Source organism: Colossoma macropomum, unplaced genomic scaffold, assembly GCF_904425465.1.
Source record: "Colossoma macropomum unplaced genomic scaffold, Colossoma_macropomum, whole genome shotgun sequence".
NCBI classification, from domain to species: Eukaryota; Metazoa; Chordata; class Actinopteri; order Characiformes; family Serrasalmidae; genus Colossoma; species Colossoma macropomum.
Genome location: NW_023495967.1, coordinates 696,967 through 722,552, shown reverse-complemented (window position 1 = coordinate 722,552; position 25,586 = coordinate 696,967). Strand labels below are relative to the sequence as shown.

At 38.9% G+C, this 25,586-nt stretch overlaps 2 protein-coding genes across 3 annotated transcripts; both read right to left on the bottom strand.

Moving 5' to 3' along the window:
* Positions 1 to 155: 155 nt before the first annotated feature.
* Positions 156 to 1,912, bottom strand: LOC118803844 (golgin subfamily A member 6-like protein 22). The gene has a single exon (XM_036564361.1). The coding sequence runs from the start codon at positions 1,754 to 1,756 to the stop codon at positions 581 to 583; it is 1,176 nt and encodes a 391-aa protein (XP_036420254.1). The 5' UTR covers positions 1,757 to 1,912; the 3' UTR covers positions 156 to 580.
* On the bottom strand, positions 1,855 to 24,080 carry LOC118803845 (hyaluronan and proteoglycan link protein 3-like). Of its 2 annotated transcripts, XM_036564362.1 has the most exons (10): positions 23,914 to 24,080; positions 13,536 to 13,572; positions 9,785 to 10,108; positions 7,155 to 7,195; positions 6,866 to 6,926; positions 6,437 to 6,616; positions 5,940 to 6,005; positions 5,781 to 5,849; positions 4,302 to 4,369; positions 1,855 to 2,109 (listed from the first exon to the last, which is right to left on the bottom strand). In XM_036564362.1, exons 2-10 carry the CDS (start codon positions 13,552 to 13,554, stop codon positions 1,957 to 1,959), a joined length of 981 nt encoding a protein of 326 aa, XP_036420255.1. In that variant the 5' UTR covers positions 13,555 to 13,572; positions 23,914 to 24,080; the 3' UTR covers positions 1,855 to 1,956. The 2 variants fall into 2 exon arrangements, with proteins under 2 accessions (XP_036420255.1, XP_036420256.1); XM_036564363.1 differs by lacking the exon at positions 1,855 to 2,109 and having other exon boundaries at positions 4,303 to 4,369; positions 5,771 to 5,849.
* Positions 24,081 to 25,586: the final 1,506 nt, after the last annotated feature.

Here is a 25,586-nt window from a genome sequence, read left to right as displayed (position 1 = left end):
GGAAACAGTTGAAGAGCTTTGTTCCATAATGCTATTTCCATTACTAAAAAAATTAGATAAAAGTACTTTGTAAAAAGAATAACAGACGTAACTAGGAAACACATTTTTATTTTTCTAAAGGTGGTGTGTATTTTTCATAATAACGGTAGTATATATTAAGATAATTCACAGTTTTAATTCAAACAAATTAGCTATTTTCAACAAATAAACTAATTAAACACAAGAGTTTATGTTTATGTTGCAACAGTATGACATCGCAGTACAGCATAGGTCATCATATAAATTGCATGAACAGGATGAAACTAACAGAGCTTCAAGCAGTAGGCCAATGTGTACTAGCCTGCTGTTTGCATGCTCAATTAACACATGAATTCCTGATTTTGAAGAAAGCCTTTCTCAATTCACTAATACATGTATTAGTTAATGCTGAGTAATTAAATCTTAAGGTTGTTAATATATGACATATGAACTTGTTCCTGATTAATGACACATTACTTTCTGATTAATTATTCATTAGTAAATGCCTTATTACTGGCAGGTCCTGTACCTTTAATGTAAAGTGTTACCCTTTAGTTCATTTTTACATTTGCTGCATCTCTACAGGTTCATACACTGGAGGAAAACAACAGCAGAAGATTCGACGTATCCGCCCTCTGGATTCCTCCTGGCCATCAGGTCTGTTCTCCTCTTCTTCACCAGCCTCTGTCTTCTCAGCCTCACCTCTGTCTTTGTCCCCTCTCCTCTCTTCTTCACTTCCTTTCTCATCTCCATCAACTTGTCCTGCTTCGGACAATCTTTCCACTTCATCTTGAGTTTCCTCTACTCCTCCATCCCCTCCAACTGCCGCTGCACTCACTCTCTCTTCGCCTCTTCCTGCTTCCGTGCTTTCTGTGCTCCTCAGAGCCTGATAATCTATTTCCAGTTGTCTGTAAGTCTCTGTGAGCTCAGACAGTCTTTGTTTCAGGGTCAACAGCTCTCGATCCTTTTGCTCCACCTTCACCAGGAATTGTTTCTGCATCTTTGAGATGAGAACCCAGACCGTACGGTGGAGTTCAGGCAGGATGATATTCATGAGGTTTCTCTCTGCCTCCATCCTGGCTTTTCCTTCATACATTGCTATGATGTCTGCCATCTCCTGTCTGTGTCTCTCCTCTATCTCACTTTTCATTTTGTCCCACTTTTCCTTCAGTTCTTTCAACTGCTGTTGAATCTCCTCTTTCGGCTGAATCTCTCTCTGCAGTTTCATCTCCAGCTCTCTTTTCGTCTCATCATTTCTCTCCTCTTTTAGTAAACTCTCAAGTTCAGTTTTTCGTTCCTCATGTTGCTGGAGTCTCTTCTCAAGCTCCTGGATTTGTTCTGTTAGCCTCTTCAAAGCATCCTGGATTTCCTTCTCTTGTTTCTCCTTAAATTTTCTAATCTCTCTCTTATTATTCTCTTCTCTTTCTTTGATAATTCTTTTTTCCATTTCCCTGATCTCGTGGTAGATATCACTGCTGTAGAAACCCTCTTCATTTCCTGCAACCATCTTGTCTATCTTCTCCAGCAGCTCTGAGATTTGAGAACCATCTCCACTCTCCTTAATGCTGAGACAGTGAAACCTGTTCCTACATTTCTCTACAAGTCTCTGGACCTCCTGGTTTCCTGACTGGATAAACTCTTCAATGTTCTTCTCTTGGACTTCATCAGTAACAGTGAAAAGGATCATGGTGTTCCTCCAACATCTCTCTCCAAAAATCTCCTCCATTTTCTCCAGCATGCCTCTCTCCTCTCCTGTAGACTGCTTCACTGGTATGACTAGGAGGAAGGCGTGGGGTCCTGGGGCAGACAGACGGACACAGAGTCCCACGTCCTGTCTCAGCTCGTCCAGAGAGAGTCCAGGACAGAACCAGTCAGAAGTGTCCACCACAGTCACCTGCCTCCCAGCGACCTCCCCCTGTTTGCTCTCACTCTGCTGCCTCACTGTAGACGCTCCAGCCTGGCTCCTCTCCTCTCTGCCCAGGATGGTGTTTCCTGCTGCTGTCTTCCCACATCCAGTCCTCCCCAGCAGCACCAGCCTGAGCTCTGATACAGGAACTGACTCTGGAGATGATGCCGTAGATTCTCCACCAACTGGAAGTAAAAGAGAATGAGTCATTTCATATAAAATGTATTACTGTAGTGAAACTGCATGAAGCAATAATCATTGGGCTTGTTCGCGATGAACTGCACCTTGCTGCGAAAGTAGGCAGTTGCAGTTGGGGGAGGGGTTGAGATCAAGCCGGACACCCCATGTAAGCTGACATGGTGTCCACATATCAGATTTGTAATGTCTTTGTCAAAATAATAACCACAAACATTGTACATTTTAATAGGCTATGTGCTCTATTTAACACGTGTCTAAATGGTTGTTGTCAGGGCTTTTAGCCGATACAGATTAATCAAACTATCTCTTGGCTCATGTGTGGAGAGGAACTGCAGCCCCTGGCTCTGAAAACTGCAGCCACCTTGTCGCATTGTCGCTACCCAATACATACCACACTGTGCAATACATTTGACAGCGCTGTATGATCTATATTTCATCAGATTTTCTCTAATATTAGCCAATCATGAACATGAACCAGCCACACATATCACTATAAACAGTGTTTATGCTGAAATATGAAAGGCTGATTGGACAAGTGGCCACTCTGCCTTTTTGCGCAGATTGGCTGTTTCTGACGGCATTACCGGCACCGGTAATGAAAACCGTCCCTGCCTCACTGTGCCTAGTTTTTTTTTCTGATCTGAACCATTATACTGCTCGATTGACATATTTTTTTTTTGCTTTGTTTTTTTTAAATCTGTAATATTTTATTTAGACTGAGTAACCAAGTTTGCAAATACTGATAATCAGTTTCTGTGTGGTTTGTTTAATATCCAATTTAGTTTCAAGGTGATACCACACAGAAACTAATCAATTAAGCTTTGCTTTATTATGAGAGGAGAAATATTTGAATAGCAGTGCATGGCAAGCTATTGTAGAAACAACTTGCCATCATAAAAAGGACTTAGATTGCCATGTAAAAATTGTGTATGGTGTTGTTCCTTTGCTGTTTCTGCACCTTTCACATTGATTACAATAGCTGTTTTTAGGGCAGTGCAGAAGATCTCTTGCTATGCGCTGATAAAAGTGTTTGTTTTTGTGCAAATATGACTTATAGACAGGGTAGTTGTTTTATGTGTAGAACAGCCCTGTGCAAAAGGGGAAATAATGCAATTTAATTTGTTGAAATTAAAAGTCCAATATGGACTGATTAATAAATTACAGAATTAGTCATTAGCCTCAAAGTTAGAAATGACATCTCCTTTCTAATTTATGTATATATATATATATATATATATATATATATATATATATATATATATATCTCAAACATTTATAGTTATTATAAACTCAAATAAAAAATAACTATCAATGTTTGCTTCCACATTTGTTTGGCTGCAGGCAGTATTTAGGCATGTGCCTAAATCTAATCTTTTTAAAACTTAGCTTTTGTTTTAATGAGAATCTAGTAAAACTCCTCACTCTTAGGAGAATCAAACTCTTTGCTGCGATTTCCCCTGACTGGCACTGATGAGTCTGGAATCTCTGCACCCTGTGTACATAACCAGGTAGAACATAGCAAGAATTCTTCAGTGGCCATAGTTAGTAGACAGTAACTGTGATCTATAATAGACAATCACAGAAGAACTTTCACTGCACTCTATCCAAATATCTGTTAGTTTTAAGTTAAACATGTTCTGGGTTCTAAAATGTCCTTCGTGTTTATGAATCCATCAAATGTTACTAAATTCCTTTCAACAGTTTCTTCTCTTTGAATGGTTATTGCCTTACAAAGGTAAAATTGCATTGCAAATATTAAGAGTGATCAACTGAATATTTTTATCAAACAACAATAAGAACTATTTTTTCCCTTCAAATTTGGTTTGCCTAGATGAAAACTTTATCCAAGTTGCAGTGTTAAATGTGCTTTGGCTAAAATGGCCCCTGACTATGAATCTATAAAATGTCACTTCATTTCACTTCAGTATTTTCTTTGCTTTGAACGCTGCTGGCCTTACAAAGATAGAAATGACAATTCCTTTTTTTATGAAAAAATCTTTTTTTATGTTCTGGGATTGTGTCTTAAGCAAAAAAGTCAAACTTTGACTAGCATAGTCAAATTTTTTAAAATAAATGTTTGCTTCCAACATTTGTTTGTCCACAGGCAGTGGATGTGCACACATCTAATCCTTTTAAAACTTAGCCTTTGTTTGGATGAAAAGCAAGGAAAACTACTCACTTTCAGAGGTTTATCCATGCTGTTTTTTCTCCTGACTGGCACTGATGACTCTGGAGTCTCTTCACTCACTGTAGGACATCAGAACCAGTTAGAACAAATTCTTGAGAAGCCACAGTTAGTACACAGTAACTGTAATCAGTCATAGACATTAATAGAGAACCCTTTTACAGTATACAAATACCTGCACTGTTAAACACCCTCTTTCCTGAAACATCCCATGAGTTTATGTTTCATCATCATCTTTTCTTTGAAAGCTACTGGTCTTACATAGCTAGAAATGATGTCTTTCTTTTATCAAAAAAGAGAAAAATCTTTTTCTCTTCAAGCTGTTTGTGTTTTTCATTCAGTTCAGTTGTCTGTTTTCTGTGCTGCTCCTGCCCTGCAGGTCCTTTCTAACTGTTTCCAGCTGCTTATTACTGCTTTCCAGTTTTCACTGTGATCTCCAGTAGAGTCTCTTTCTCTCTCAGCAGTTCATTCTTCTTATCGATTGTTTTATTTTTGTTCTTTATTGTCTTTGTATGTTCGTTTTAATGCAGCATCTTTCTGTTTAATGAGAATCACTTTATTTTGCCAAGTATGTTACACATACAAGGAATTTGCCATGCTGAGTGCACACAAATATGACATGTAACATACTGAGCAGACCAGACAAACACATAGACTGAAGTATTTAACTAAGGAAAAATTCAAATATAAACACAAATAGAATAAAGAATAAAGAATAATAAAGAGCCATGGAGGAGACAAAGACTATATTTGCAGAAATACATACTTGTACAACAGTCCAACAGTATTATATTACAGAAAAGTTACTGTAATACAATCAGGAGTTTTGCTGGTTTAGTTCATTTCTAGACCATCAAGTTCTAAACCATTAAGTTCTTTGTTTTTCTTTTCTTCTACCTCACTGCTGTTCTCTAGTTGATCTTTGTTATGTTTCTCTCTTTTATTTAACCTGCTATTGACATCTTTTCATTGCTTTGTCACAAGAGCCTGAAAACTTTGGAGCTCAGGCAGGATAGACTTTATAAAGCGTGTGTCTGCTTTTACTGCATTCTGCTCTGATCTCCATCTATGTGCACTGCAAAAAATAATATCCTGGCAAGTGAAACAATCTTATATGTACTTGATATTTCTGATATTTCAGATTTTCAGGTGATTGTATGAATATTACATGTTTGTTTAACTTCTCTGCAGGCATGTTTTGCTTAAGTCACTTAATTACAATAAATTATCTGCCAATATACTGAGACAATTCGGTACAGAGTAAAGAATAAGTGTAGTATATGTATAGTACAAGTAAAAGTAGAGTTCCTAGCTCACTCTTCCCAAATCCAGTTCTTCCCAGCAGCACCAGCTATAGTAACTGACACTGGAGAGGCTGTAATAGATTCCATATCCATTAAAAAAGAAAATTATGGTCAAGGTTTAAGGTTCACACAAGCAAGCCGCAAACAGCATAATCATACTTTAGCTTACTGTTTGGAGGTATATGTCCACTGTATCTTTTCTGGCATGAAGTGACTAGATCTGATGTGTCCATGGTTTCTGAAATATTGCAGCATAAATATAACAGCAAATATATCCCATTAATTAATTAGTTAATTAATCAATTTATTTATTTATTTGTTTACTCACCAGTAGTCTGTAGATCAAGTTGTTTGAGTCTCTCCATCTTACCCTCAAAATCACACATCTTTTGTGCTATAATAACACATTATTACATTATTATTACATTGTTATTAAAGTGGTTTTTGCATGGATTCATACTTCTGCATATATTCTTCTTACATTGTCCTACTAAGACAGACTGTCCTAATAAGACAGACATGCAAATAATATATGTCAAGGTGCACTCTCAAAACAGGTGCTGAACTGTCACTGGGGTTGTACCCTCATGGGTACATCTTCAGTACCTTTAGTACTCATAATCCATGTAATCATATCTATATGAACTGGTTTTATTCAACCTAAATAAATACTTTGAAAAAATGATTCAATTGAAGTAATTTTTGAGTGGAACAAAATGAGTGCAAGTGCTTGTTACCACATTAAGTATTTTTAGGTGATGAACCACTTTTTACAGTGTAGAGATGTACAAAAATAGTTTCTTGTCTCTTTCACATTAACCTTACCTCTGTCCTCTAGCATTATTCCAATCCCTTGTAACTGAGCTTCTGTAGTTTTCAGTTCTTTTAAAGCCTTGTCCCAGTCCATCCTGGCCTCCTTCAGCTGCTGTAGCAGTTTTTCTCGCTCTTGAATTCTTTCCTCGTTAAATCTTCTGAAGAGCTCGAGCATGTTACTCGCCTTAAACTCTGAAAATATTAAACATAATCAGAAATGAATAATGAAAACAATACTTTTGTTCTATTTACAAGGCTACACTTTTTAAAATAAAGGGTTCTTGCTTTGTACAGTTCTATAAAAAATGTAATTGACTCAGAACCTTGACATTATGTGGAGGTTCTTCAGACTCTGATAAGGTTCTTTATACTCGCACAGCTCATTTACAAATATGATTCCTTGAAGAAAGAGTCTACTAAGTTGTAGACAAAGTGACACACCAGTCAGCAGAACAGATTCCTCCATTTTCATTCTCTCCTCTTCAGTCCAGGCTCCCTCCACCTGTGGACAGGAATCATGGAGGCTGATTGTTTCAAGATGAATGAATGAATAAATGAATGAAGTTTATTTCTGATTTTAGTCTAACTTTAGTTCAAATTCATCCAATTTCATCCTACTTAAGAATCACTAAATGCTAAAATTCCCCCGAATGGCAGATTTAAAACTTTTTGGACCAGGTCAGAAAACACTGTCATTATGAGGGGTCATTCTTTATAATGCATTACTCACCTTCACCAGTTTATGTATCAGGTTGAACTCATCACTGAGCGCTGTGTAAAAACAAACATGTAAAACGTGTGAAGAGAAAGCAAATGGAGAACCTTCTGGTCCAATCACATTGATCCAATCATTGATTTTCTAAATGAAGAGATCACACTTAAATGTGACATTTTCCTGCTAATCTCAGTGAACAATTTCTAATTATTTAGAAATGTAGCATATTGGAAAAAGAGTTTACATATTTAAAGTAAATAAAAAACTGCCAACCTTTGCACAGGCCACAATTTTTATTTTTGTTCCCCAGCATGTTAAATTTAGCAAATGAACAGCAACTGTGTATTAAAATGTGCAGAAGTGTAGAGCAGGTGTTAATTATGTAACTCATGTAATTTTACCAGGTCACACTTTTGCATACAATTGTTAGTATGATATATACACTAATTGGTTGGAACATGTAGCCACTGTTGCACTGGATGATGAAAATTAGAAATGTAAATTTTCATATGTTCATACATGTACATGAGTTTTTTGTCAATAAATAATTCTGATTGAGCTTACTGTGTCCACTCATAAAACTATAACAAAGCATGCTGCTTTTAAAATGGAAAAGCAAAACAATCTTTAATTACAAATTTGAGCAAATAAGATAAAATAAAATGATTAATTGCAAATAAACGTTTTAATCATTCAACAGCCCTTAATTATTTTTGCATGAGAGCAGTCCTTGTGGTGAGGAATGATGATCCTATATTAACTGCAGAACTGCAAGTCAAAGACTGTTAAAAGTCTGCATAGGCAGCAGTGGCAACCACAAAAATCAAGCGACACTCAAGTCCAGACAAGCTGGAATTAAGGTTTCAGTTCTGCTATGAGGGACTTTTAGTCTGCTTGGCTTTGTGAAATCTGATGATGTTGGTGTTGCAATGGGGTTCTCACCCTTCTAAACCAGAACTCTGTGCAGTGTGATGACTGTTGTCCTGCATTTTATATTTCTTTAATATGTTGAATGAACTATACATATCTAACTACAATGACCCTTCAGCATTTTCAACATTAGTTTTGTATTAACTGAGAAAATTTAGCTTCAATGTATGTATATTTACCACACTTAAGGAAAATGTTTTTTCATCTGTGATCTACTCAAACCATAGATATACATGCAAGAGACCTTTAGCTGATTACATAATTCTATACGTGTCATGTGAAACCACTTGGATACCACATTTAAATGCCAACATGTGCTGTGGTTATAAGGATCTGAGTCAAAGTCAAACATTCTTGCTTAAACCATTACAAACATAGCAACTTATCATGGCCTAATCTGTTTCATTATTTCGTAAAGATGGACATGGTTATGTAAATATATGCACTTTATTGAACATCTCAGTATTTGTTTATTTAATCTGGTATTTGATTAAGATGTGTGTAGTTTAGAATATGTCCTAGGAAAGAGCAACAATTCACTTAGCTAACAGGCTCCTCCAGTAACATTGAGTTTGGCTTTAGATTGAAATGTTTAGCAAAAGACTGACTAAAAGACTGCAAAATATAAACTAAATAAATAGCATGCACTAACATACAGGGTCATCTTCCACCAGATGTTGCTGTGGAACGACATGATCAATAATTCAGTATTACAACAAATATATATATTTTTCCCCTCTTAACAAACATTGTCACACGTTTATTACATATGACAATGGTAGTATTGTCCGATACATTCCAAATATCTTCCTGTACCTGCTGTGGAAATGCCAGTAGCCTACCTATTTCTCCTAGCAGTCTTCGTTTGGTGAGCATGGGGCCCGTCAGCATTCATCTAACCCAGTGTGCAGTTAAAAAACACTGGCATGTTCAACACGCTTTCCACAACTAGCTGAGAGCAGCCAATAAAACATAAATTTAATTAAAAAAATGTAATAAAAGTTAAATGTGGTCCCTGCCATTATTATAGCAGAAATTAGAGATTAAACATTTGGGATCACACCAGCCAGAGGATTTCAAGAACATTCAGTCTAGAAAGGACAAAAACTGCTTCTTTAATCCAGAGAGGTTCAAGAGAAAAACATGGCTAACTGTGTAGCTAAAAACACTCTTCTGCTTTCCTTGCCTTCACTTGCTTTGCTATCAATTGAATTCATTCATTGATTGGTGGACTTTGAGAGAAAAGTTTTTGACAAATTTGCCCAGATGAAATATCGTCGTGCATCTTTTCTTTTTGAGCAGTGACCGTTGCTGGTGAGTCATTTTGCATTATTACAAGCCATGTTATTCCTAATACCTGGTTATGTTGTTTTTGTAGTTGCAGATCACAATAGTCGTATAATGCTAGATAACTTTGGATTTGTAATGTGATGCTGTATAACCAGGTTTTGTGAGATTTTTAAAATAAAACTACATTATATGAAGAAAAATCAGATGTCTTTCTATCTAGAAAACAAAAATACCTCTGATTCTGTTACACATCTGACTGAATCAATGCAAGTCCATGGGCGACATTAACTTCTGGGGAGTATGAGCTGCTGGAGTGGTGGCTTCAGTAGCATGTCATCTGTTGGTGACCTCTGTATATGTATGACTAAGTAATCTGATGACCTGGTCCGATTTGACTGATGCTGTTGGAGATCTAAAACACTTACTCTGTACTGCTACTGTTAGCTCTTCTGTTCTGAAGCCACTGATGACCTGACACAGGTAATGTCCTGTATCCTGCTCTTCACACTGTCTCAGTTGTAAAGACACGTCTCCTTTTTTTAGCTCCTCCTTGAACAGACTCACTCTGCCCTTGTAGCCCCTCCCCTCTGTCACATGCCTGTTCTTATAGAGGCAAACACAGTCTGTGCCCTTAAACCACCTGATCTCCATGGCAACAGCACTGATTTCAGGGGACAGATGACAGGGTACTGTGACATTTGGGCCAAGGGACTCTATTTGGTCACAGGGGGTCACAAGTTGAAACTCATCTGTGAGGAAAACACAAAAACACATATATATTATTACAGTTTTTTGTCCCTAATATATACTGTACTGTGCTTGTCTGCATATTTATCTAAGGTAAGTTTTAAGGTTAGTTTCCTAATGAACAGAAGACCCATATAGAAGTCGATCATAGAAAGTCATTAACCATTTACTGAACTCCTGCTAGAAAACACGGACATAACCATGCCATGAATGTGTAATGGAATGTCAAATGTCACACGTTGTCTGTCAAAATACGTTATGTCACATATGTATACAGTGCGGAACAATATGTTTTGTGCTTTGTGACACAACATGACATGCAGTTTATGATATCTTAGAAATTACATTGCTGCTGTAATCAGATGCTTTGTTGACAAATCTCATGATAAGTATTATGAGGCTGTCAAAAACTGGGTAGGAACATGTCATAAACATGTCATAATCATTTTTCATTTGACCACAGTGTTTAGAGATAATGGCTGAAATATCCAGTTAGAGAACAGAAGTGTCTCTTTAGCAAAGTCAAAGAAATTGTGCTTACTTTTTAAGTTACTGTTTTGTCCCATTAAAAGTTCAAGCCTTTAAATAAAGCTTTACTTAAAATGTGAGACATTCAAAGCATAAATGTTACTTACATGCCTGTTATAAGCTTTAAATGTCTGTATTTAAACTAAAGCTAACATAAAAATCCCATATAGCACCAAGCTAACCCCACTAGTTTGATGCTAACAAAGCTGGGTTAACTGCTATGGTGAATATACAAGGAGAATTATCAAAGCGTTGGCATAAAAAAAAAATCTACATTAGATATTTCTGTGTATCTGCATTGCTTTATGGTTTTCTATATTTCCTGTATGACTCTCTAGTAACCCCTTAAATGGCCAGGAATATAGCTAAGAATAGCTCAGCCAGTTTACATTGAAGTCCCTGAAGTTACTGAATAATAAGCTTTAGTATGTAATAAGCCTGGGTTTTTGAGGGGTTAAAAAGTTTGATTGTTAGCATGAACAATCGGTGTGGCTATAAATAAGATCCTCTAAAAGGGTTCATCTCAGACAAGTCCAGGTTTCTGATCACAGATCGAGTAAGCTAAAAACATTGATACACAAGTATTTGAGCATCCTAACAAAACAGATTATTGATATTTTTACTTTATTTCCGCATTTCTGTCATGTTAGGATGTTCTAAGCATTCAACATATTGTCTGTTTACGCTTCGCTGGAGGTTCTGACTAGAAATCACTCAATGCATAATGGGGCAAGGAATAAATTTTTCATAATAATGAAATTATCTATAAGCTGTTGTTTGTTCCACACGTGGTGTTAGCTCAAACTTTATCATTATAGTCATTATTACATTCATCATTACAGCATTTATTTGTGTTGTTTTAGTACTGGGGGTGGTTTTGGCATGAGTGGACTATGTATATTGACTATAAAATACTAAAATGTCCAACAACAGGGTTGCCAGACAAAACCCAATTAATAGTAAAGGTATGTTTTCTCAAAGACGGTATAAATCTGTAAAATTACAGACATTTAATTTTAGTCTTTTAATGTAAATCAACACTTTCACTACTTCAACTAATTATTCCAGCATAGTGTTTTAGTGCAAAAAATATTATTAATAACCACTGAAATAAATCTAAATTTCTGTGAAATAAAGTTGTCGTGAATTAACATTCAAATTTGTAAATTAACAGCAGTGTTAAAACACAGTACATGCATGGTTATATTGACAGGCATTTAACCTTTTAAAAAAAACAAGTATTAACTATTACATTTTACAGTACTTTGACTGTTTTTTTTGTTGTTTTTTGTTTTTTTTTTTTACAGTGTGTCACAGATACTCTAATTTATACTGATGGTCAATACACTAATTGCACAGTGTAAAAATAACCCTTAAAAGGTGACTACATGTCCAGAACAAGAATGTGTTTTCTCAGAATCAGAATATGAATCAGATTTATTGGCCAAGTATGTTGACACACAGAAGGAATTTGGTCCCAGCCACTGGTGTCTCTCCAGTATTATATGCATTACACAGACAATGTACATATAATTTACGGACAATACACAATATACACCATACACAGTACACAAGCAGTAAGCAGAAAATGAGGACAATAATATACACAAAATGTGCATATTATACACAGAACATAAGATTATACAGTGACAAGCAACATACATAAGTGTGTGCGGTAGTGCAAACAACAGTAGTGTATATCATGGCTGGAAATGAAATCGTGGTGTACAATGGTATAGATGTGAAGCAGGGTGTATTGACTCTCTACAGAAAACAGGAGAAGCTATGGCCCAGCAGATGATATTACTGGTCAGCTGTTTATGAGTGTGATGACCTGAGGATAGAAACTGTTCCTGTGTCTGGTAGTCTTAGTGTGCAGGGCTCTGTAGGAGTTGAAAAGGTTGTGTCCAGAGTGTAAGGAATCTATTATGATTTTTCCAGCCTGTTTCCTGGTTCTCGAAGAGCACAAGTCCTGGAAGGTGGGCAGGGGAACCCCAATGAATTTTTCAGCTGTCTTTATTGTTTGTTGTCTCTGCTTATCCAAACCAGACCATGATGGATGTGCACAGGATGAATCTGATGACTGGTGTAGAATTCTCTCAACAGTTCCTGTAACAGAAACAACTTCCTCATTTGCCATAGAAAGTGTCTCATCTGCTGGGCCTTTTTGAGGACAGAGTTGATGTTGGTCTCCCACTTCAGGTCTTGAGGAATGGTAGTTCCCAGAAACATGAAGCGTTCCAAGGTTGACACAGGGCTGTTGGACATTGTCAGGGGGAACAGTGCTGAGGGGGTCTCCTAAACTCTACAGTCATCTCCACAGTGTTCAGCTCCAAGTTGTTCTGACCAGACCAGACGCCAGCTGTTCAGACTTCTGCCGATATGCAGACTTTTCACCATCTGGGATGAGTCCTATGACTGTAGGGTCATCTGCAAACTTGAGTTTAACAGATGGGTCATTAGAGGTGCAGTGGCAGGTGTAGAGAGAGAAGAGCTGTGGGGAGAGCCCACATCCTTGAGGAGCTCCATTGCTGATGGTCTGAAGTGACTTCCCCCAGCCGCACCTGCCTGTCAGGAAGCTGGTTAGCACTGACAGACGGCAGGGGAAACAGTGAGCTTACAGTTTGTGGTTTCATTTTGCTCTGTGAAAGTCCCCAAAATAATGATGTTTTACATTCTGCTCACTTATACTTTGAAGTTCAGGTTTTTTTTTACAGTTGGGTAAAATGTTGGCTTTTTGCACTGGTGAAAATCATGGGTATGTCAATGTTATTCAGCAGGGTTCAAGTGAAGTGTTAACTAAATGTATTATGTGGTGCATAACTTCAAGCAGCAAACAAACCACAAAACTGGCATGAAAAGTGTCACATCAGATTTATTATTATAGTAAGCTGGACATACCTTTGCCTGTGGTTTCCATTGTTTTGTGTTAAAGATTCTGAAGAGTGAAAAGGAGAGGGAAAGAAAAGATATAAAAATCTGTGAGGACATAACATTTTATTCAACATTAAGCACAGCATGTTGGTTGTACAGATAATTTCAGTAGAACAATTAGAGATCTTATAAGTGGTAGAATTGGAAAACAGGAAGATATTCTTTAAAAGTGTGAATGTATAATGATCTTTTATCTCCATTGCATCCAATGCAGACCCACTGTTCTCTAAAGGTGCTTCCAGTCTTGTGTTATGTAAGTACACTGAGAATGAAAACATCCCAGTATTTACAACACAGAAACTTCATATTCTACTGAAAATAAACTATTCCACTGAAGAGGAACACTCACTGGAGTAAATAAATCACCATGTGTAAAAACACCACAGTTTACCAAAAAGAGTCCATATACAATTTCAGAAAGGTAAACTCTCTGAGTTCAGGCACCGCATACTATATTCTTACACTAAGTGTTTCATTGAATCACACCTAGGTCAGCTGTTAGTTTATGTAAGCAAGCTAGAGTTAGCTATAACATGTCTAGTTACTATTATCCTAAGCTGCATAATGCAAAAAGCCTGATGTTTTTTTTTTTGTTTTTGTTTTTTTTTATAATAATACAGTTGTTGAAAGACAATGATATAATGCCCAATTTGAAATTCTGGCTCCTCTCCTTCCACCACTGTGGCAGCCTGCCACTTGGGTGCATCTAATTGTTCAGTGGTTCTACATCGTTCAGGAAATAACATCACACCACGTCTCACTTCATTGCCTGGTGTAAAGAAAACACATTCACACTGTGAATGTGCTCAAGTACATTACTCAAGTACATGTACTTCAGTAAAATATTAATGGATTTTTACTGTCCTGAGATTTTTTTTTTATATCATATTACTTTTTACTTCTGCTAAAGTGATATTTTATGTCAGAAAAATTCAGTATTATACTCTATGTTAATGCTTGAATCACCATATATGGTTATACTTAAGCTTAGAACTCTGTAGGCAGAAGAATTCAGACAGGCTGCCAGGTGATGTGAAGTTTTGTTCTAAGAGAAGGATAACGCAAATGGTTTAAAAGATGGAAAAATAAATATGGATTTAAAGGAAGGTTGAGTATGTCAGAATGTGAGAATCTGCTATCAGAGATAGAGAAGAGGGCTAAAGGAAGTTCAAAAAGGTTGGTAAGAGAAGGTCATAGTTCAGCCAAAGAATGGTTGGTAGAGGCAAAAAAGCGCGCAGAAGGTATTAGAAAAGCTAAGGAGCTCAGAAAAATTGACGTGTTAACACTGACGGACAAAGAGGACGAAAATGCTGTTGGACGTAGACTTTACCCGCAACTTAATAGTCACGGGGAGACTGACCCACCACCTGGTTATAGTGTTGGTGTGACTGTACGTACTGACGAGGACAGTAAAAGTGATATCGCGTCCGCCCCTCCAGCACCAGTGACTCCCTCACCCTTGGCTGCTTTAGTTCCAACGGACGGAAGACAGCTGCGCAGTCGGTTCATTCCATCCTTTACTTCTCTCCCCAGTTTTACGCGCTATCTTCCTGGGTTTTCCCCCGATGGTGCTGTTGTTAGAGATTTAAATAAAGAAATAGCCGAAGCCTACCCTATGATCGAAGTCCCAAACCCCAACCCCAATCTTGACGGCAGCAATCCCACTATGTTTGTGTTTAGACCTTGGACTGAGGAGGATGTAAGGAAAGCCACGGAAGGTATTCTCCATCCTAAAATGAAAATGGAAAATTTTAAAACTAAAATGGCAAATCTCTATACTAGTTACAGACTGAATGGCATGGAATATGAGCACGCGTTAAGACAAATTATGGGAACGGACTGGTGTCTGATTAGCGGAGATTGGAGTCCTTTTAACGGACAGGGTGTTCCATTAGCACATGGGGACCCCACTCTAAGTACTAGACAAGCTGCCCTGCTTGAGCGCATTGAAACCAAGTTTGCTCATATGGCTGACTGGTCAGAAATAAACCACTGTATCCAACGGGATGATGAATCAATCGCCGCATACTTCGGTAGACTCAAAGAGATTTTTGACATTAACAGTGGAGTACCTTTTCCACCAAATTCTATCAGTGAGAGTCCTTATGAACAGCAGTTGAAAAATGCATTCTTTAAAGGTGCACTCCAGCAATAAGCAGTTTGTTACTAAACACATGATTGATAATCGCTCAGCTCAGTTAAACAACACCTTAGAATATGCTAGGCATGCTGAAAGACATTTCAAAGAGAAAAAGAAAGCCAAAAAAGCAACTGCATTTGTCTTGCAAACTAACGAGGGTGAGGAAGTCTATTTTCAGGCTGAAGGAGGTGGACGCGGAAGGGGTCGCGGCTACTTCGGAGGACGAGAAAGATCCGCCACTCCTACTCCAGGTGGGGACGCCTGCTGGGAGTGTGGTAAGGCGGGACATCAGGCCCGCTACTGTAAAAACAAACGCAAGGGCAACCGTGGGTCAATTGATCCCCCGACCAATGGATGGACGGCATGACTAGAGACGGCAACAGGTCAGACTGACTCTTTCATTTCCAATGACAATAGCAAAGATAGGGAGGGAGCTGAGGATGAGCCTGTCTGTCTAATGCATGTTGACACCTTCCTGCTCAGTTCAAAAACAAAGCCCGAAATAACTCTAGACGTGAAGGGTCAAGAAGTTACCTTCTTGTGTGATACTGGGGCATCGCGTACAGTTATTCATCCTGACGATGTTCCACATGTTCAAATTTCTGATGATTTGATTTATGTCAAATCTGCTGATGGTAAAGTTAACCAAGCGCGACTGTCTATGCCTGTTCGTTTATTTGATCCCCGAACTGGCATACGTAGTCGCGACGCTCAAATTGTGCTTTCACCTGACATTCCAGTTAATCTTTTGGGGAGAGACATGTTGGCTGATCTGTAGATCGCTGTGATTCCGGTCCGTGACGGGCTGCAGGCCCAGCGATGTGCAGATCTTGTATTGGTATTGGAAGACGATTCTTCTCCCTATTACTGGTATTCTTTAGATCTTGCTAACACGGGCCCAAGTTCGGTCTCCCAGGCCCTAGTTGACAAAGCCCGCGGAATGGGCTATGAATTGGCAGAATATATGAATCCAAATGATTTGCATTGCACAATGTTTTTCAAACACACCAGTGGCCGTGACCCTAAATACGAGGAACGATTCTTTAAAACTCAATGTACAACCATTACATTGACCACATTGTACTGGTCCGGCCAAAGAATGTGTGGCGCAGTATGCACATTGCAACCCGACATGCAAAAATTGCATCGGTTGGCGAGAATATATGCCTGGGGCCCACATTCTTTTGAGGTACACGCTTTCTGTATGCAATTAAACTGGGTCACACGCGTGTACACTTGGCCAGCTCTGCAGGACAAGAACCATGACATGTTTTGTCTCTCACCGATTACAAAATGGCTAGACTGCATACTGTCCCTGAAAAGCTTTGGTTAAAGAACAAAGCGGATGTAGGCCTTATTAAGGGAATTTCCCCTGTTTCTATTACACCCAAATCCTCATTCCGACCACATCAGAGACAGTATCCACTTAAGCCAGAAGCTGAGGCTGGTATAGAACCTATCATTGCAGATCTGTTAAAAGCTGGAGTACTCAGTGAGTGTCCTGACTCTCTGTGTAATACCCCATTGTTTCCTGTTAAAAAGACACCACCATCCACCGGCTGGAGAATGGTCCAGGATTTACAAGCAGTAAATAAGGCTGTAATTCCTCAAGCACCGACGGTGCCTGACCCATACACTCTGCTCAATGATTTGCTTCCTGAAAAACAAGTTTTTCACTGTTGTTGATGTAAGTAATGTCTTTTTCTCTATTCCTGTGCATGAAGATAGTCAATTTTAGTTTGCTTTTACTTTCAAACACAAAAGGTACACTTATACTCGTATCCCACTATGGTATTGCAAAAGTGTTATATGTCTGCTATGTCTGCCAATTTAGCTAAATTTACACCTCCGTGCTCAAGTCAAATTCTGCTGTATGTTGATATTTTGCTTGCTAGTCCTGATGAGGACTCATGCTGGACTGACACAGTGGCCCTTCTTGGCGGAGGGCAGCCACAATTCTCTCCCATGAGGGCAGGCACATAGATAAGGCCCGTAAAAGTGCTATTCTCCAGGTGCCCAAACCTGAAACAAAACGCCAAATGATGTCTTTTCTCAGCATAGGTTAATTATTGCCGCAGTTGGGTCGCAAATTATGCTGAGATTGTAGCCCCTTTGACTGACCTCATCTACTCTAGCCCCATGGCAGCCCATGACAGCCTCCTCTGGACTCCCGAAGCCGAGGACGCTTTCATTCGTATTAAACAACTTTTGGTCAGCTCATCCGTATTAGGGCTTCCTGACTACTCTAAATCCTTTTTTCAGACTGTAGATTGCAGAAATGGGTTCATGTCTTCTGTGCTGACACAAATGTATGGAGAGAGAGCTCGCCCTGTAGCATTTTACTCCTCTAAATTAGACCCTGTGGCTAGGGCTTTGCCTCCCTGTGTACAGGCTGTTGTTGCTGCCTCACTCGCTGTTCAAGCCTCTGCCTCTGTGGTTTTGTTTCATCATCTAGTTTTGCGTGTCACACACGCTGTCTCAGTTATTTTGCTGCAGAACAAAATTTCTTATCTCTCTCCCTCCAGACATTTGTCATGCATGACGACATTGTTGTCACAACTTCATCTGGAAATAGAACGTTGCACAGGGCTTAACCCTTCAACCCTTATGCCAAATGCCTCTGAGGGATCCCCGCATAGCTGTTTGGATGTTATAGCAGAAAATGTATTGCCTCATGCTGATCTCAAAGATCAACCATTCGCCAGCCCTGACATTACTATGTTTGTAGATGGCTCTAGTAGCAAACGCCCCGATGGCACTAATGCCACTGGGTTTGCTGTAGTCACTAGTGATAGGTTGTTAAAAAGTGGAAAATTGCTAAGTCACCTGTCTGCACAAGCTGCAGAACTTGTCGCTTTAACTGAAGCATGTAAGCTCGCGAAGGGAAAGTCCGCCGTTATCTGGACGGATAGTAATTACGTCTTCTCCACTGTCCACATTTTTGCCCAGCAATGGAAAAACAGAGGTATGATTACCTCCGCAGGTAAACCAATTAACCACAAACAACTTATTCTAAACCTTTTAGACTCAATTCAATTGCCTAAGCATCTCGCTGTTTGTAAGTGTGCTGCTCACACGCCACGATGACCCTGTCTCTAAGGGCAATCAGAGAGCTGATGAGGAAGCGAAGCGGGCTGCTCTTCATGCGGCTCACATCCTCTCTCTTAGTTCCGAAACACACACACACTTAGATGAGGAAGTACTGGCAGATATGCAGCGTGTTTCTCCTGACACTGAAAAACAACATTGGTTAAAAAATGGGGCACAGGTCAATGCTTCTAACATCTACTCCTGACCCCTAGGAAAGCCTATCCTTCCAAAGAACTTATTTACGTATGCCGCTCTTTTGAGCCATGGCCCTTGCCATGTCTCAACAGGAGGGATGGTGCATACCATAAATCAAGTGTTCACAGCTTATGGGTTTACAAATTACTCAAAAACTTTTTGTCTAGCATGTGAGCAATTTCCAAAACTACAATGGCCTTTTCAGCACATATGTATGGATTTCATAGAATTAAGTAAATGCGAAGGGAAAAAGTATTGCCTAGTAATTATAGATTCACTCACCAAATGGACTGAAATATTTCCCTGTGCTAATCCAGATGCATTAACTGTGGCAAAAGCATTAGTAAAAGAAATAATTCCTAGGTATGGGATTCCTCAGAGAATCTATAGCGATAATGGCACAGACTTTGTTAATAGCCTTATCACACATGTGGGTAAGGCCTTAAACATAGAACTAAAAAATCACTGTGCCTACCACCCCCAATCAGCGGGATTGGTAGAACGACACAATGGTATTATAAAAGCTAAATTGCGAAAGACAATGACAGAAACAGGAAAGAACTGGGTTTATTGTCTCCCACTAGTAATATTAAACATGCACATAATGCCAGGAGAAAATGGGCTAACTCCTTTTGAGATGATGTATGGGAGGCCATACGTTATTCCCCAATTTAGAACTCTTTCAAAAGGAAGTGAAGAAGCAGAAGAGAGCTTAGCTATCTACATGAGAAACATGTTGAATAAACAAAATGTTCTCTCTATTAATAATCCTCCCGTACAGCTTGAAGGAGAACCGAGACCAGAGACAGAAGTCGAACCTGGAGACTGGGTTTTCATAAAGGTCATAAAGAAGAAGTCCTGGGCAGACCCACGGTGGGAGGGACCGTTCCAGGTGCCACTAGCAACCCCTACAGCAGTAAAAATAGCTGAACACCCCTCCTTGATTCATCTCTCTCACTGTAAGAAAGCACGAGAACTTTCTGATCACGGTCGAAATAAACCTGCTTAGAGCCTCTTAAGGACTAGTCCGGCTACAAAGGGGAGTGAAACCAATAGGGCCACTCATCTCAACACCGGTGAAGAAATTATTAAAGTCCAGAGACAGTAGTGGAGCAGATTCGACCATGACCAGACTGATACTGTATTACTTAATCATTACTGCCTATGGGCTCTATGTGATAAAGGGGTTTCATACTCCCATCTATCAGGGCAACCCGGTAAGGGGGGGGCCTTCGGAAAATAGTTAAGACCCTGACAATGGAGTACCAGGAAGGTGTCACTGGTACTGTCAAATTTGATCTGTGCCAAATAATCAAATGTACAGACCAGAGAACTGGTTACATTTGGGCAGAAAAATATGTCTGTGAAACACCTCTGATAGACACTCCTGGGCTCACCAAGGGTGGCTAGTGTGATTATTGGAATGATGTTATTTGCAATTCTGGAATTTCTAGGTGGGAATACAGCCCTGCCAGAGCCTCCCATGGACCTGATCCCTTAAACCAACGTATGTCTATCTATCAAGGCCAGACACCCACAACCTGTTCCATCGATGACTGTAACCCAATGTATCTCACCCTCACAAGACCAAAACCCTCTGATGCTGGTCTTTATGTACTTGGTGTTATCTTTCCGGACAAGATCCTTTAGGTCATTTTCAAATAAAAGTCACTCCAAAACCTTACTCACAAACTACCTCAAACATTACCTCAACCACTCCCATGCAAGATAATGCCACTTCTGGCTCTTGGCTAAATTCCACACGCTTCTCTATGTCTGAAAAATTAGCCATTGAAACAGGCTATGCAGCTAGGAATGAATTGTTTGAATGGATGCTGTACACAGCTAAAACCACAAATGTCAGCAATTGTGTAGCATGCTCCGCCAGCAGACCTCAACTAGGAGCAACTCCCTTTAGACTAACACAAATAAATGCCGATGAAGGATTAAGATGTACCCTGCGGCTGTTTACATGTGACAAATTTTTGAACTGCACATGCCAACTTTTTTCTTATTTGTTTCCAGCCACCAAGCCTACTATGCCACCTGGTGTTCTAGCCTTACCTGGGAACTACACCTGTTTCTCTAGATCTTCTGGTCAGAAGAATGGGTCAATGCTCCCCTGGTGCACATATACCTACGATGTCACCAAAAACGATAATGGTTATCCATCCAAGTGGTTCACCGATCATACCATGGCACGCGCTGACCTGTGGTGGCTGTGTGGGGATAGGAAACTGAGGGCTGTGTTGCCCCAAACCTGGCAGGGATCTTGTGCCTTGGTACAGCTTCTCATGCCCTTCCACATCTACCCCACCACTGCCTTTTCGGCACTGCCCGAGAGGCTAAAACTTCACCACCGTCAGAAGCGCGATACCTCGGCACCAGTGGCTTTCGATAGCTATATCTATACAGATGCAATAGGAGTCCCTAGAGGGGTTCCGGACGAGTTTAAGGCTAGAAACCAGATCGCTGCAGGCTTTGAATCAATTTTTCTGTGGCCAACGATCAATAAAAATGTGGATTGGATTGACCATTTGTATTACAATCAGTTGCGTTTCATGAATCATAGCAGAGATGCTCTAAAAGCTGTCCATGAACAACTGCAGGCTACATCACTTATGGCATGGCAAGATAGGATTGCCCTAGACATGTTACTGGCTGAGAGAGGCGGGGTATGTAGAATGTTTGGTGACTTTTGCTGTACGTTCATTCCCAATAACACCTCCCCTGATGGAAGTTTTACCAGGGCTCTCCAGGGTTTGGAAACCCTGTCCAAAGAAATGCATGATAATGCTGGTATCAATAACCCCTTGAGCTCCCTGCTCGAATCATGGTTCGGGAAGTGGGGTGCTCTTGTCTCTTCTGTTTTGATTTCTCTTGCAGTGGAAGCAGCACTCATCACCACCTGCGGGTGCTGTCTTATCCCCTGTGCGAGAGGACTCCTCCTGCGCCTCATCGACTCTGCCGTCACCAAGGTCACGGTATATGAGGACATGAACAAGTCCACCTACGTGCCCATGACTGTGCTGGAAGAATTCAACGCCCTGGCAACAATCGAAGAAGTTGAAGAACCCAACTTGTGAATAAAGGACAGTGATAGTGAATGGTTCATGAAGCAGCCTGTAAAAACCTAGCGGAGAGCAGGTTGTAGAAGTTATAATCCAGAGATACACACTGTTTTTTAACCCTGATATGCTCTGATTTATGCTTTGCGTTTAAACCCTCACATATAGTATAAACGGGAGGGAAATGTCAGAAAAATTCAGTATTATACTTTATGTGAATGCTTGAATCACCATATATGGTTATGCTTAAGCTTAGAACTCTGTAGGCAGAAGAATTCAGACAGAGTGCACTGTGTACACTCTGGGGTCAGATGAAGGGCTCTCCTATCAGTAAGAAGTGGAAACAACCGTACACAGGAAAGGAGAACTTAACCTTTGGGTAGTCTCGAAGAAAAGAGATGTATCGGAAAATAGATAAACCAGAAGTTAAAGAATAGTTCAGCGGAGTAAGAGTAAAACGTACATTTCCAAAGGTATAAGACAGGGCATGACCCAAAGCATTTTGAGCATTACATTCTAGACTTGACTCTGTGTGTAACTGCTCCCTTGCTGCAAGAATAAAAGCTTCAAAGACATCGGTGGTCTCAGGCTGATTATTTAAAGAAGATTTTTCTAACATTTTACTCTGTTACATTTTAGCTAAAGTAATATTTTACTGTGTTACATTTTAGCCATTCGTTTTTAGATTTTTTTGCGTTTAATTTGTTTGTTTTGATGGGGGCAATATTTGTTCTGCTTTGTGATTTGTTACATCTCTGACTTTGGAGCTTTTGTATTTTAGACCAAAAAAATTCCAAAAAGAGAAGAACGGAGACGTGCAATCTTCAGCTCCTATTCTGACAAATGCTGGATATGTAGCTACTAAGAGGTTCCACTGCAGTACTCAGTACTTAAGTAGATTTTTGACCTGTTTTTGTATTTCTACTCAAGTAGTGTTGGGAAAAGTAATTTTACTTGTGTATGCAAGTATCAATATTTTTATGTGAGTATTGATTTACCCACCTCTGAACCTGATCATGAACAGTGTCAGTGTTTGTTTTGATGCTGCTTCAGTAGGTGCAGCATCAGATAGCAGTGTTTGTTAGCTAACATCTCTGAAGAGTATCAGGCTGTTTTCATTCCCAGTTCATTTTATAAAGACTTACCACAGTGTGCTGGGCTGCAAGTAAATTTAACCTATCAGGTCGCTGACGATTGGCCAAAAATTTGCTCCACGATCCATGTGCCAAAATCAAATGCATATTATTATTATTATTATTATTATTATTATTATTATTATTATTTTATTGCTTGTCTCTCGTTATTTACAGCAGCTCGCAGAGCAGGAATGATATGAGTGTTTGTAAAGAGTGAAATCTTAAAGCAGTAGGTTGTGCAGACAGTACAGCATAAATGTGCTCTGAAAAAAAAATTATGAATGAATCAGCATGGTTCATTTGTTTGGTGGTGCCTGAATTTGGGTGTAGTCGCATGTCAAAACCCAACTAATAAGTTTAACAGGTTTGCACCAACCAAAGCAGGTCTGAAAGCACCTCCCAGCTAAAATGAAGATTCTGATTGGCTCTGAGGTTTACTCTGTCTATTACAGTTCTATGGAAATGTTTAAGCACCCTGCGGTAAATTAAGACATAAGAATAATGATACCCTCCAGACTTTGGTAAAACCCTAACTCTTCTGGAGGGCACTATGAATAGGATAAACATAGGAGTTAAAAAAAATATAAAACATCTCAATACAAAAAATCTGAAGACTTTAACAAAGTTAAAGCGACGACACAGCAAACACACTTATCTTGCTTCGCTTAAGATTTTAAACAAAGTCATTGTTGACGGATGATTCTGAAAACTCCTACCTTTTCACTTCACTTCTTTCACACACATCTGATGTCCTTAGAACTTGATGAGATACAGATGTCAGTTTAGACTTTCCTTTTCCTTTCACTACTCATACTGCAAAAAATGCAAAGAAAATAAAATGCTTTCGACACTCCTCTGCGCCCACAGCACAGCAGGAAGTAACCACTCATCTTACTCAGGCCAGCACACTAGTCATCTTCATTCTTGAGAGTGGTACATCATGCAAAACCAAAAGGTTTTTTTAATTTGATAAGAGAGAATTTTGCTAAAGCTGTTGGTTTAAGAAGCCAAAAACTTTTATTTTTTAAGAGTGTAAAGTGTAGCGAGCTGCGTACTTGGACAGTACATCTTATTTCTGGCTTTAATCGTACTGAGTAAAATTCCTCATTCTTCCCACTGAGGCTCAATTTATAGGAGCTATGACACCCCCTTGTGTTCATATTCTTGAATGACTTGTAAATCTGTGCTTTACTTAGCTTGCACTGAATAGCAATGCTGTTTTGCGTTAGTCCAGATCAGTGGACCCTGTAAAGCTTTGGTTTGATCATGTTTGTAGCTCTCATCTCACGCTAGCTACACAGCATTGAGTGTGATTCTGGGAGAAAGCCATATCCACCACTGGCCACTAAACTTCCAATGGCCATCCCAAAACTCTTCCCAGTGTACGAAATATGAAGCTTTACAACTATAAATAAAACTAACAGTATATTGTCAGAATAAATAGGTACTATGTAAAATGAAAGATGTTTAAATGTGTATTGTAATTTAATCATATACAATTCTCAATTATGAGACAAAGTAACATCAGAACAACAATCTTAATATGAAGAGCTCCAAATAGTACCAAAAAGTTTGAAGACTTGCAACAATAGCAGAACTCTTACTGGTGCTCTTTGTGACCAAAAGAGTGCAAGGCAATGCTCTGAGAAGTTTGCACCACAGACTCTTTATTTGTATATTTTCTTCTTTTATATTTATATATATATTTATATATATATATATATATTTATATATATATTTATATATATATTTATATATATATTTATATATATTTATATATATATATTTATATATATATTTATATATATATATATATATATATATATATATATATATATATATATATATATATATATATATATATAAGATATGAAACAAGGACATGCCGCTCAAAATAAAAATACACCAGTTTACCTTTCAAAAAGACAAAATTGATTATTTAAACCACAGGACATAAGATATAATCTTTCAAAGCTTCAAGCCACTGATCACTTGGCCTAGCCCAATCTGGAAGCAAAAGAGGAGAAAAGAAATATTGAAATAGAGACAAATTCAACTAGATAAAGTTACAGTTCATACACAACCTCAAGATGAAAACACAAATACAAAATTATATTTTACATAGAATAAAATAACTTCCATGTAATGATTGCCCTTATAAGGGGAGTACCCTTATTCAGTTGGAAACGGCAGCTCCAAACCCTCAGTGGTATACAGCATAACCATGCAGGCCCTCATCACAAAGCAGCCAACCAATCTAGGGTCAAGTATAGGCCCACCGGAGCAAACACCTAAAAAAGTAAAACTTCATTGCTCCATATGCATATAGCACCTTTAAACTAGCTAGTATGAAGCAGCTCTAAACAAACTATCAAAATCCCTTATCTGT